Below are 13856 nucleotides of genomic sequence, written 5' to 3' on the forward strand. Positions count from 1 at the left end.
AATGTTTGTGCTTGGGGGAACTCTTCACATGACAAGGACGAACACCCACCCAATGAAGAGACCTAAAATAAAGCAAAACAGAGCTACTTCATATGGGTAGGAGTGGTGTTGAGGGAGGAACAAGGGGGTCCATGCCAGCTGTTAAGCTGACTGAGGAAAAAATAAAAAGAAGCGAGATAAATAATGCCAATGAACGGGCGAGTCATGCTGCGACAGAGAAAGACGGGGAAGCAAAAAGAGAACGAATGCCATCCTCAGTTCCCCTTTGCCCTCGTTCCTCTCTTTCACCCAGCCCCTGAATGTTAATGGCTTTTCTGACCCCCACCCTATGAACCCCCCTCATACTCCCCATCCAACATGCACACACATATATCCCTCCCCATGGACACTGCCGCATTGTTTGTGGTAGTGCTTCTATTCTTTCAAACTTAATTACCTTCTTGGCTTTTGTGGCATCAGGGGCTGGAAGTTTTGCTCCCTGGCAGTGGAGGTCGTCACACATTCTTCACAGCACTGGGCTTCGTTGGAGGAGCAATGGGGGCGGAGGGCAGAATGGGGATGTAAAAATAAAAAAAAAGCGAGAAGAGTCCACATCATCAAGCTGCAAGCATCTTGCACTCCCAAGGTAGCCTAAGTAACCTTTGGTGCACGTGCACACAAGCATGCCTGGTTGTAATAGCCAGGACATAGGCTGCCCTTTGTTTGTGCGGTTCATTTCCAATCAACTCTAATTAACTTGAGAGTGTTTCCAGATTGTCGGCAAAAGAAAAATCCCCATTTTTTTTTCACTCCGCTCGGTCTTTACTGTTTTCACTTCGTGCAAAGGGAGGGGAAAAAGTGGAGGCATTAGCTATGTAGATTGGCTTCTGCTTTGATGCCAGAAAAAATCTTTAGCAAGGGCAGTAAGTGGGGACTGTGACCCAGCAGTGTCTCACTGTTTATTTTTGTGTTTCTCTTTGAATTTAGTCTGAAATATAGCCTCTTCAAAGCCGTGACGCCTGGGTATATATTTAAACTGGCCTCCGTAAGCCCAAAGTCCATTTGTAAGAAAGTTAAATCCAGTCAAAGTTGCCTTTAATCCATTAAACTTTGTCTCTATGAAGCTGTACAAGCAGCAGATAATCGCCGACACTGACCTTTAGGGTAAGCAGTCTACACAAGTATCGCAAACTGAATTGGAAATCTTTGGAGTGAATGAATTTGGGTCTGTCTTGTTGACATTTGGACAGAAGCTGCTGTAATCAGTTCTCAATCAGATCCAAATAGACAAATTTTCTTGGATTGTTAAGAAGGTTAATGATGACAACAACATACAATAAATTCTGGTCTGCCTATACATTTGCATAGTCTTCAGTATGACTATATTTCTCTATTACTTCTATGAATTTCATTTGTTTCTTTTCATCTCCAGTGTCAACCTGTTTTTTTTTTCTCCCTAACAATGAAATATCAGCCTGAGGGGAGTTAGGTGTAATGTTACCTGAGCAACCAATGAGACCAATTTACTTGTCATCAACCTGAGGGATAGAACCCACATACCTGGTCTCAGAAACGGATAAAAATGCCTCTTCTGTCCTCTACATTCTTCCCTCATAACCCCACCTCCTGTAAGTCTTGTTTTTCTTTCGTTCATTCGCATTTAACAGTCCCATATCATTATTGATGTAAACCAGCCTTAGGTTTTCCAAATTTTTCTAAAATACATTTTAGCAGTGTGAGTAATTTGTTTAACAGGATTACTGTGTTAAAGTGGATCTTAAGATGTCTGGGCTGTCCAATGCAATAATGACAAGGTCTTTCTTGGTAATGAAGGCCCTTGCTCACAAAGGAGACACAACGGAGAGGACAGGGGGACAAAAAAGGGTGTGGGGAGGCACTGCTAAGATCTACTGAAACTTGTGTCTAATATTACACCTTTAGGCCACAAACACAGGCTGCATTAAAACCCTTTGTGTGTGTTAAGGAGCAAAGAAGACAAAAAGCAGTTGGTCATGCTAAAAGCCCTACCCCCCCTACTATCCTTTCCCATTTTCTCCCTCTCTCCTTTCTTTTAAGATTTTAAACAGAGCATTAGGCTCTCCTCTGTGATCATGTGCATATGTGTTTGTGCATACATGCACCGGGGCTCTTTGATGGCAACCGAAGCTTCTCTTGCATTGTGAGGAAGGGACGTAATTCTCCTCCTTTATCCAGTTTGTTTTTCATCCCTTCATCTTTGCATGGCAACAAATAAACAGGTCTAATTAGACAGAGTAGGCCTATTCATGGTGCTGACAGTGGGAGATGGATGCAGCGACATTCATTCCGTCTCTCCCCTTTGTCTTTGGTTAATGCTCGGTGACATTTTGATAGAAGATTTGGTGTCGGACTGAGGGGCCACATGCAGGGAGCGGGCTAACCTTCGTGGAGACCTTAAAGAATGGACACACAGCTATAGTTTCATGCTGTCCTCTGACTTTGTTGTTTGACATTAGCCGTCTTGGGTCGGGTCCGACATTTGGCCTAGTTGTATTCTTACCACTCATTAAATGTGTTCTCACATTCCCTCAGCCAAACAAGAGTAAAAAAAAAGTACTTTTGAACTTTGCCGTCCGCCTCACAGATCAAGGATATGTCAAATCCCAGTATTTATAAAAGGCTGTAAATATTCAGCACTGCTTTAATAGCACTTGTTGCCTTTGAAATAAAATGTCAGACAGTAAGCGATGAAGAATTTGAATCCACCAGATCACGGTGTAAACAAAGTCGGCAGTGTGGCGACACTGCAATTACAGGTTTGACATATAACAGGCTGTGACTCCGGCTAATGCGTGATAGCCTGACAAGACAGGGAAAACAGGAGGAGACCGTGACATGAGCACCTGCTCAGGTCTGAAAGGTTTGCATATTGTTGGAACCCTGTTGTATCAGCACATTAATTATACATGTATAAGCTAAAAATCTTAAAAGACATGCTTTAGCATATTTGGAAGCCGGTATTCAACTTTGTTTTTGTGTAGACTATTGCATTTAGCTCCTGTAGTGTCAAGCTGGAATGGAAGCACTCTATGATTAATTTGAGTCTAAAAGATGAAAAGTTGTAAAAGACTAAAATAAAAAAGAAATCCCCTCCCACTGACTGCTTCTCGGCCTCTCAGGGGGCTACTGAAAAGCAGATGGAAGGATAAGGGAAAGAGCAAAGGGGCGGGTGGAGAAAAACAAAAGGCTAAGGAGTTTCTTAGCCCCTTTCACCCATCAGAACTTGCGGTGTCCAAAGCAGGCATTCCTGGGCTATTATTTGCCTCTCAGTGGATCTGATCTGCCACTTTAATTACCTTAATATTATGTGTGTCTGTCTCACTGCGTGTGCGTGTGTGTGTATGTAGGTGTGTGTTTGTCTCAGCTAGTGTCCATGTGTATATGTGTGAAAGCAAGGGGGACATGCTTAATTAAAAAACAGAGGTAGGAGCAGCTCAGGCCACCTCCTTTGTTCTCCTGTTAAAAGAAGGGAACTGTTTCTGCATTGTGGAAAAAAAGAGCCCTTCATTGTTAGTTTCTTTCTATGTATCTGTCTGTCTGTTTCTCTTCTGCAAATGAAAGTAGTCTGGTTGGTTAGCAGAGCGAAGGAAGCCAGTGGGGGAGAGAAACAGGAATGTTTCTTAGCTGGTAGTAATATGATCTGCCTTAAAAGAAGGACAAATGGGTACTGCTGCTGGAAAAGGTGTGAAAGCATAGACACTGAAGAGCAGTTAGAAGGGAGATGACTACAAGTACTTTATGGATTAGTGAATGTTGAGCATCTTTGTATCTAAAACTCAACTTTAACTTCAGATAAGCTGGTGATGGACTTGTCTGGTTTTTTTACTGTCAAGAGAATGCAATGAGTTATCTGTAACTCATAACTGGTGATCACTTCTCTTCTCTTCACTCAGCTGAAGAGACAAGACAGCATAATATTGAGTTTACACGAATAAAAAAAGATGAGAAATGCTTATTGTAGAAGAATATACTTCAGGTTTTACTTATCTATATGTTGTGGTTTTTAATTATGGCTAATTCTAACTAGGCCCTCATGCCAGAAAAGCAATCAAAATCCTGTTTTTGTGTTTTCACAGAAGATAAGTTTGACATAAATTCCACATACATCTCAAGCTGTGCTTTTAAAATTTTGAAAGTGAACTGAATAAAGAGTCAAGCAGCTTAGTTTGGTTCTGCTAGTCTCTTAAGCAGACCGTAAAGTTTAGCATTGCTTAACCAGTCGAGGTCTGCTGACAATGCTTACAAGTTGTTTGTCTTCATTGTTTTAGAAGGTGCCTATACTGCTGCCACTTAAAAAAAAAAAAAAAAAAAAAAAAAAACATTTAGAGATTGTGGAGACTCTTTGACTGCTCATATTATACCGTCAGCCCAATTACATCTTTAGTAGTGTACTCCATAAAAAAACAACCTCAGAAAGAAACTATTTGTTTAATCTCCCCACAGTCACATGCAGAAATATTGAGGCATTTAAACATTGAAAGATCTTGTGCCATATTTAACCTCTTCCCAGATAAGAAACTAGGACAAATTCCAACATGTGGAGTCAGTCATAGTGAATTAATACGTGGTTTATGGACCTGTTTAATTATTCTGCATTTTTATTCATTTTTACTTTGACAAATGCTTCTTGTTTGCTGTTTGCCTTGAATGAAGCAAGAGACAGTGAGTACACTTAACGAAAAGCAAAAATGATGTATTTAACACCAAGCGTTTGTCACTACATGTTCTGGACATTGTCAGTGCTTTATTTATGAAAAAAGTTGCAGGGTCAATTGGAATCAGAGGCAAGAAAAATAATTGACTCTTATGTTATTGTTGGCAGGCTGCGCACATGTAAACAGCTCTTAACCTGTTAGCATTAGGGGGGATGATGTGTCAGTTCCAAGTGCTTAATACACTGGCTTAACTGTAAGACATAATTCCATTCTTAAAGAGATGCATAATTCATAAACCACAATGTTTTATGTCCGAGCTACAATTCAAAGAGGTCGCTCCCCGATGAACTAAGAAGCAAAATGACACCACTGACATGCAGTAAATCCTGTTGTATGTGTCGCATTACCCATCAAACCCACTGCTGGGGAGAGGCTTTACCCACAATCACATGTTAAACAGGCTCTTTGGAAGACAGACACTGGAGAAAGATATAAAAACACCCAACTGTGGGTTTGTGAGACATCATGACGAAGCGCAACCTTTCATTTTAGTATTTCTGGAATACAAAATAAGACTGACATCAACTAAAAAAGTTGAAACAAAATGTTGGAAGTCTGATTTTCTTTCTATACACCACCGAAATATTCCACTTGTATTTCAAACAACCACGCAGCAAAGTCTATGCTAAGCTTATACATTAGTGTAGAAACTTTATGTGTGCGTCATTACTATGCATGCTTATGGCTTGATGCAGTTGCCCCGTTTCATCTCCTTGTATTAGAATGCAAGGCTAATTGCTGCTAATGCTTTTGCAATTACAATTAGAGTTAACATAAAAAACATGTGTTTGCATGTTGAGGTACATGATGTGGATGACGACAGTAGTTATTGTTGCCTAAAGCAGAAAAACAAAAAAAAGGTTATTAGAACACTATATATATATATATATATATATATATATATATATATATGTCTATATATGTGTGTGTGTGTGTGAGTGTTTGTGTGTGTAACTGATTGGCACATTGTTTATCTCCTTTTTTGTATTTTTGTCTTTAATCTGACAAACACATATATGCAAAATGAGACAGAAACACAATTCTCTAGTATTAGTGGTCCAATGGAATTATCTCTTGGATATATCAGATTAAACCTGATTGTAGCAAACGTACGCACACACATGCACCCTGAAATGATTTCATTCCTCACGCTTTTACTGTCCCTCCCACCAGCTTTGTTTAGCCCTGGATTGTTGTGGATTAATCCCCTAATTGCTTTGTGGCTTTGTTATGAGGAAAACGCCATCAGAAACAAAAGAGAGTTAAGCAGCAGGTGGATTGGGTTAAAGGTTAACATAGCTCTTGAAGGTTTTCTTTTAAGGGTAGCTCATTTACACTGAAGCTTATGAAAAAAGCCTAGTACTGTATCAAGAAAAAAAGAAACAGGGATATCTCTCATTTAAAGCAGTTTGTCTTAACAATAATATATTTTAGTAGAAATATAGTTGTGAATCTTAAGCTTTTTGAAAGAAATTATGCATATACTTATTTGAATGAGTGCCACTGGATTTGGGATGATGTTTCCTGTGTTTCTATGTTGTGTGTTTGTTGGTGGCTTAGCATTTGTACCTTGTTGTGAAAAACCAAGGGATAGATGTAAAGCGGGATTGAAAGATGGGCTGCAATCCAAGATTGATAACATCTCACTGGTATTCCAAACATCATTCCTCATGGAAGCTGGTCCTTTGTGCTCTGCTCATTCTTTGTGAATCTTTACTTCAAGCTGTCCTAGGTCACATGAAAAAACAAGTAATTATTGTAGATGTAGATCATCTTTGATTTCTGTTTTTGTTTCTGTAGTTTTTCTGTAGTTATATATATATATATATATATATATATATATATATATATATATATATATATATATATATATACATATATATAATGAAGCACAATATATATATATTGTGCTTCATTCTGGTCAATGTCATGAGTTTCCTTTGCACACTCTCCATAAGTAACTCTGAACTGGTGATATTTTCCTAAACAACAAAGATTGTTTTTTATTTTTTTTAGTTATGTCGTTTTAACTGTTTGTTAAATTGTTTTCAATAACTGAACAACGACTAGTTTTGACTAAATTCATTCTATGCTTTCTACATGTAGGTGTGCTATATCATAGTTCCACAACACAACTTGGATGATAACTGTTCTTTTTTTTCTCTCTCTTCTTAAATTAGGTCCCTGTTGGGCTCGATGAGATGAGATCCCTATGTAGTGGTCATCATGGCAACTTGTGACTCTCCCCCTATGGTGTCATCCCGGCAGCAGGACTATGGTGGCCAGAGGTTGGATGCTGCTGCTGAGGACAACTCAGTTGTCTCCACGGAGACCACTGTCACAAACAGCACCAACAACCAGTCGTCACCTGTTGCCATTGGAGAGTCGGAGAATGGCCTTGGAGGACCAGTTGTGAGTCCGCGTAGATCCACTACTACCCCTACCACTGTCAGTGCAACTATCGACCCTGTAACTGATCAGAGTCGGAGAGAAAGCTTTACTTCCGGTAACAAAGGGAGTGTTACCGGAACATTACCAGGAGGAGGAGGAGCAGCTCTGGGTTCGGACTGTTCTGTCCCTGCCACATCCCCTGTGGCACCGGCAAAGGAGATCCCCTGCAACGAATGTTCTAATTCCTTCTCCAGTTTACAAAAATATATGGAGCACCACTGCCCTAATGCCCGCCTGCCTATTGCTGGAGATCATGAAGAGGATGAGGAGGTTGAAGGGATGATGGGGGAGGAGAGTGAGGATGAAGGAGAACGTGAGGTCGGTGCCGCAGATGTAGGGGATATGAACAGTGAAATGGAGATGGAAGAGGATAGTGATGTGGAGAACCTATGTGGCGAGATCATCTACCAGCCCGATGGCTCTGCCTTTATCCTGGAGGACTCCAAAGAGCAGCGTGGCAACCAGGGGGGGCTCTCTGGGGCTCTTCAATTCAGGCGCCTGTTGTCACCCCAGACCTTCCCTAGTGCCCAGGGCAACAGTGGCCAGAGTGGCCTCAGCCCAGGAGGGGAACGGTTGGAGCAGCCCGCTGCACCCATGTCCTTTTACCCCCAGATCATTAACACCTTCCACATCGCCTCATCCCTTGGGAGCAAATCACTAGCGGCTGACCACCCCTCCTTCCCAAATACCTCAGCTGGAGGGCTGGCGGGCGCTGGTCCTGTGTTGCACAGTTTCCGTGTCTATGACCTTCGCCACAAGAATGACAAAGACTATCTAACAGCGGAAGGTGCAGCCAAAAACTCCTGTGTGTCCAAAGATGTCCCCAACAATGTGGACTTGTCCAAATTTGAGGGCTGTGTGGCTGATGGGCGGCGGAAACCTGTTCTGATGTGTTTCCTGTGCAAACTGTCTTTTGGCTACAGCCGTTCCTTCGTGACACATGCTGTCCATGACCACCGTATGACCCTGAATGAGCAGGAACAGAAGCTGCTGAGCAACAAGCATGTTTCTGCCATCATCCAGGGCATCGGCAAGGACAAAGAACCTCTTATAAGCTTTCTGGAACCAAAAAAACCCCCAAACGCTGTGCTACCCCACTTTCCCTCACCTGCCAACTTCCTGGGGCCAGACACGGGGCTCCGTGGCTTGTGGAATGCTTTCCACAATAGTGGGGAGAATGCAGATTCTCTTCAGGCAGGGTTTGCCTTCCTGAAGGGTAGTGCCAGCAGCTCCTCTACTGACCAAACCCCCAGAACCCAAACCATGCCAAAGGCTGAGACCAACCCAAACCTCGGGGGAGGGGCTGGTGCCCACAGGACCCTCAGTGGGAGTTCTGCCGCTGCTGCCACTGGTGGTAGCCTAGAAAGTCAGAACTCTGATAGTGACTTCAAAGGCCACATTAGGGACACATGCACTTTGCAACCCAATGGGCCGGACCTGAGCCAGTACCCACCCATTAAGCGGGAACCCGGTATGGTGGGAGAAGAAAGTCCAGAACATGATGAGGATGCTTATTCACTTGGTGGAGGAGTAGAAATTGAGGCAGATGAGGAGGAGGAGCAGGTCATGACCATGGCAATGGCGAGCCAACGGGCCGACAGCACCAGTAGCAAAGATTTCCCTCTCTTAAACCAAAGTATTCCCCCCCTTTCCAACAGTGTGCTTAAGTTGAGCAGTGAAAGCAAAGGCCCTGGATCCACCTCATCTAATGTCCTGCCTGTTTCTGAGAAACTGGAGATGGAAAAGAGCCTTCTGTCCACTGCCCTATCAGCTGGCAGAGAGCGTGAGAACAGCAATGACTCAACCACTGATGGCCTAGCAGTACGGGACGGGTTATCACCATCCTCCAATCCACTTGACATGATGATGTTGCGCAGAGATGATGAGAGTCCAGGTCCGCTACATCAAAACACAGGAAATGCTAGTACACCTGGAACTCCAGGGACTCCAGGTACCCCTGGTCCAGGTGAAGGATCCCCAGGCAGTGGGGTGGAGTGCCCCAAATGTGACACAGTCTTGGGATCCTCTCGGTCTCTAGGAGGACACATGACAATGATGCATTCACGCAATTCCTGCAAGACACTGAAGTGTCCAAAGTGTAACTGGCACTACAAGTACCAGCAAACACTGGACGCTCACATGAAGGAAAAACATCCGGAGTCTGGTGGATCGTGTGTGTACTGCCGCACAGGACAGCCTCACCCTCGTTTAGCTAGAGGCGAAAGTTATACATGTGGATACAAGCCTTTCCGTTGTGAGGTCTGTCCATCCTTTATTTTATCTAATGGATTTTGTTTGACTTAATTTTTTTATTTAAAGCAATGTGCATTTGTGTTGAAATTTATTCTATCCTTTTTGACAGTTTGACCATAACACTTCAATTTGCTTACTCAACGTATGCTTAAAAAATTGGGTAGCCTCTACAACATTAATAAGGCAAATTTATTTTTAAGCTGTATTATCTGGCATTTGTCAGTTATGGATATGTAATAATAATAACACAACAGTTTTCAAGATAGTCCTCAAAAGAGAAGATATACAACGACGTGCCTGTGTCAACAAAGCATACTTGAGACAATCTGAAGCTGGTCTCAATTTAACTGATTATTCATTCATCAGATAACTCACGCTGTTTGTCATAAATGCTTTTAATGTCTTTTTTTTTGTTTTTGTTTTTTGTTTTTTTTGGAACAATCCCTCTCTTTTAGGTATGCAATTATTCAACTACCACCAAAGGAAACCTTAGCATCCACATGCAGTCAGACAAGCATCTCAATAATGTGCAAACACTCCAGAATGGTGGCAGTGAAGCACCATATAATCACAACCATGCCAACCCTGTGTCTAGTGCCAGCCTTGGTGGAAGCTGCAGCACACCCTCTCCATCAAAGCCGAAGCAGAAGCCCACTTGGCGCTGTGAGGTATTGAAATAAACAGAGCATCATTGTAGCACAGTGGTAGTACACATGCCAATTAGCTTGTTGCACTGTCTGCACAATGAGCCAGTTATTTCTCTGTGCGTCACTGTGTCTATTATTTATTTTTCTCAACCAGATCATCTGACCTCTAAAATAAAACTGTGTCTTATATATTCAAGCAATATGTAATTATTGTTACAGCAATAATCATTCAAAATGTAGCATCTTTGCACCAGTACGTTTAACACATGGATAAGTTGTGCTTTGTTGGTTAATATTGAAATTTTGCTTCTGATTTCTTAGTTTCCATTCCTGACATCATGCAGCCATAAATCCCTTCTTGCATACAAACTGTTTGTTACGTTACAGTGTAAAGTAATATTGAGGTAACTAGTCATGCTAAATATGAAAACTTCACTTTTTCACCAGGTGTGTGACTACGAGACCAATGTCGCACGGAACTTACGAATCCACATGACCAGCGAGAAGCACATGCACAACATGATGCTGTTGCAGCAAAACATGAAACAGATCCAACACAGCCTCCATCTGGGCCTGGCCCCGGCCGAGGCAGAACTCTACCAGTACTACCTGGCTCAGAACATGGGGCTCGCTGGGGTTAAATTGGAGAATCCAGCTGGCAGCGGTGGACCAGATGCCCAAATGATGATTAACCCATTTCAGCTAGATCCTGCAACTGCAGCTGCTCTTGGATCTAGCCTAGGTGATTTAAATGTTGCCTCATAAGATTGAGATTGGCACTCCTAACAGCTTTTAGAGATGAGTCAGTTAAAAACCCAGAAATTCCCTTTTTGAATTATTGCTGCTCATAAACTTCTCTTTTTTGTTGTTTTTTGTTCATTGTTTCTCACAAGCAGTTTTATCTGTAGTATCTAATTTATCTGATGCCATCTTGGTATGCTTTCTTTTATCTGTGTGTGTTTCTTCTAGTTGCTCTTCATCAATCTTTGTGCCCTCTCACCTTTTTTGTCACTTTCCATCGTTTTTACCCTAGACCCCTTACTCTTATCCTTCTCTTGATTTCTTTCTCCCTTATCTCTGCTCTCATATGGTGCCTCTGTCATTGTCTCCTTTCTTTGACCCCTCTCGCTGATTAAAAAATGATTATGAGATGCCACACGAGAATTATTCTTAATCTTTCATTTGTAATTTTCTTAAATCAGCTTAATCCACCCCTCTCTACATCACAAATGCCATCACCACAATATACACACACCGTCCAACCTTAACTCATTCTGCAGAGATGGAGTCGCACACGCATACACACCCACGCGTGCACGGACACACACACACACACACACTAACAAACAGCAGGAAGCGGATTCCCGTAGGAGTGAGAGAGATTTAACAATGACCCTGCAGTGCTGTACACCCACTCCCTCCTCTAGTGTGGAGGTCACAGCCCAGCTAGCAGATGTACTCTCAGTGAATTACACTGATAACTCACAGCTCCCCATAGTGAGTGCAGATGCACATAGGTATAAATGGTGCGAGCAGGAAACTGATTCAAATTCAGATCCATATTCAGCATAATGCATTCATGCATGAATGCATATGTTCTGTTTCACCTGCTGTAAGTTTAGCATTTCAACCTGCTGTAAGTTTACTTTATTTGGTGAAGTTCTGTTTATTTATACATCCCCTAAGTAGACAAATTACTTTGTTATACAATCTGTTTAGATGTGATATCTTAAAAACAAAAAAAGGAAGCATGATTAACTTTGGTTACATGCACAGAGGGACAATGGAGGGATCAAACGTGTGAGTTAATTACATTTGCATGAATTGCAGATCTCGTTTTTGTCCCAGGGTTGGTGGGCAGAAGAAAAAGAAATGTGTGTGTAATGCATTGATCAGCTTTTCAAATCTTCGGTTGATGCAAGAAAAGCCTGCAGCCCTAAAACCATTGTGCAACTGTTGCTGAGAGCAGTAATTAAAGCTACCTGATGAGCGAGTTAGCAAGTTGAAAAGGATGATTGTAATTGATCCTGATTCAATCCTATTAGGGTTTTTTATAGACAAGACTTCGTAAGTAGCCTTAGTTCCCTGCGAGGCTTTATTTTATCAAACCTCTTTGTGCAGGAGAGGCCTGCATGGGTGAAGCTTCTTTTCCGCACTTAATTTTATTTAATAAAAAAAGTGTATCTTCCTTCCCCCCACTCTCCCCTCCCATATGCATGTTAGACTTTTCACTCTCACCTCAGCTTTGTGGCTAGCATATTTCTTTTTCTTCCTTTCATTTAACCTGTTACCTTTCTGCGCTGTGCAAAATCAATTTTTACCTTTTACACTGTCTTAATTTATTTCCAGTTCGCTGCCTAACTTGTGTTTTCACTCATTTTCTCTGTAGTGAATAATGACCTATCAGCAGAGTTGCGCCTTGCCAGCGGTCAGCTGATGGCAGATGATCTATCCCTGGTGTCTTCAGGTGGAATGGGGGGCATGTCCTCAGCAGACCCTTCTCTCTCTGCCTTGTCACCACCCATCAGCGACCCCTCACTGCGCCTCTACCAGTGCGCGGTGTGCAACTGCTACTCCACAGACAGCCTAGAGGCCCTCAACTCCCACATCAACGCAGAGCGCTCCCTGCCTGAAGAGGAGTGGCGCTGCGTGGTGGGTGATGTCTACCAGTGCAAGCTCTGCAGCTACAACACACAGCTCAAGGCCAACTTTCAGCTGCACTGCAAGACAGACAAGCACATGCAGAAACATCAGCTGGTGGCTCACATCAAGGAAGGAGGCAAGGCCAACCAGTGGAGATTAAAGTGCGTGGCCATTGGCAATCCGGTGCATCTCAAGTGCAACGCCTGTGACTACTACAGCAACAGTGTGGATAAACTGAGACTACATGCCACCAACCAGAGGCACGAGTTTGCCATCCGCCTCTACAAGGTAAAAGATACCAACAAAACAAAACAAAAAAAAAACTCTTTGCTTGCAATCAATTATGCAAAAATCACTCTCTTTTCAAAACAGCGAGATAAAAAGTTCCAGATGTTGTTAATCACATGAGTAATATTTCTTAAATAAGATAGATTTTACTGTTTGCTTCCATTGGGGGACTAGTATAGTTCAGTAATACATAATGAACTGACAGCTTTTTTGTTTTAAACAAATCCTTCCTGTCCTCTTAAGTGTATCGTCACACAGATAAAAAGTTCCCATGAGAGTGGAACGACAAAGATAAAAAAAAGGGCACTGAGAGAGCACCGAATCAGATTTCCATTTGATACGGTTACATTTCCTGCCTGCTGTTCAGCTCTATTGCACACACAGTCATGTAATATCAGTGATTTTAAATTATCGTACATGATTGACCACCTTCAGCTGTCTTCACTGTAATAAATAGCTCTAGAATTATTTAACAAAATACGTTAATACAATGTTAACCATAGCCAATGCAAATTTGTTTTCTGCTGGGCTAAGGGAAAGGCAAAACGTTGATATTTGATCTGCCTTTTTTTCTGTACACAAAAATAAGCAGTTTGAATGCCGTGTTTATGTTTGTGAAAATAGATTTTAAAGTATGCATTCATGGTGGAATGGGCATTTTTTGCCTTTATCTTGATGTATCATGTTCCAAGTAAACATAATGTGTCTCCTTAGCAGACGTTCTTTTTTTTTTTGATTGAAAAGAAGAAATGTTGAACTAAAGATCATTTACTGATGACATGCTTTATTGTTTATACATTTGTTAGCTATTATAGAAGGATGCAACACAGCAGGGACTCTG

The 13856-nt window shown here is 41.9% G+C and overlaps 1 protein-coding gene across 3 annotated transcripts in view; it reads left to right on the forward strand.

Moving 5' to 3' along the window:
* zfhx4 (zinc finger homeobox 4) overlaps nucleotides 1–13856 on the forward strand; it is an 85299-nt gene that overhangs the window by 13697 nt on the left and 57746 nt on the right. For 2 of the 3 annotated variants that reach the window (XM_055037202.1, XM_055037203.1), the window contains exons 2-5: nucleotides 6914–9443; nucleotides 9893–10105; nucleotides 10532–10826; nucleotides 12474–13015. In XM_055037202.1, the coding sequence (XP_054893177.1) occupies nucleotides 6960–9443; nucleotides 9893–10105; nucleotides 10532–10826; nucleotides 12474–13015 (3534 nt within the window). In that variant the 5' untranslated portion in view covers nucleotides 6914–6959. The remainder of the gene's footprint in view (nucleotides 1–6913; nucleotides 9444–9892; nucleotides 10106–10531; nucleotides 10827–12473; nucleotides 13016–13856) is intronic. The other variant, XM_055037204.1, reaches the window with a different exon arrangement.

The sequence above is a fragment of the Poeciliopsis prolifica genome, unplaced genomic scaffold (genome assembly GCF_027474105.1).
Source record: "Poeciliopsis prolifica strain line A6 unplaced genomic scaffold, Auburn_PproV2 SCAFFOLD012, whole genome shotgun sequence".
Lineage (NCBI taxonomy): Eukaryota > Metazoa > Chordata > Actinopteri > Cyprinodontiformes > Poeciliidae > Poeciliopsis > Poeciliopsis prolifica.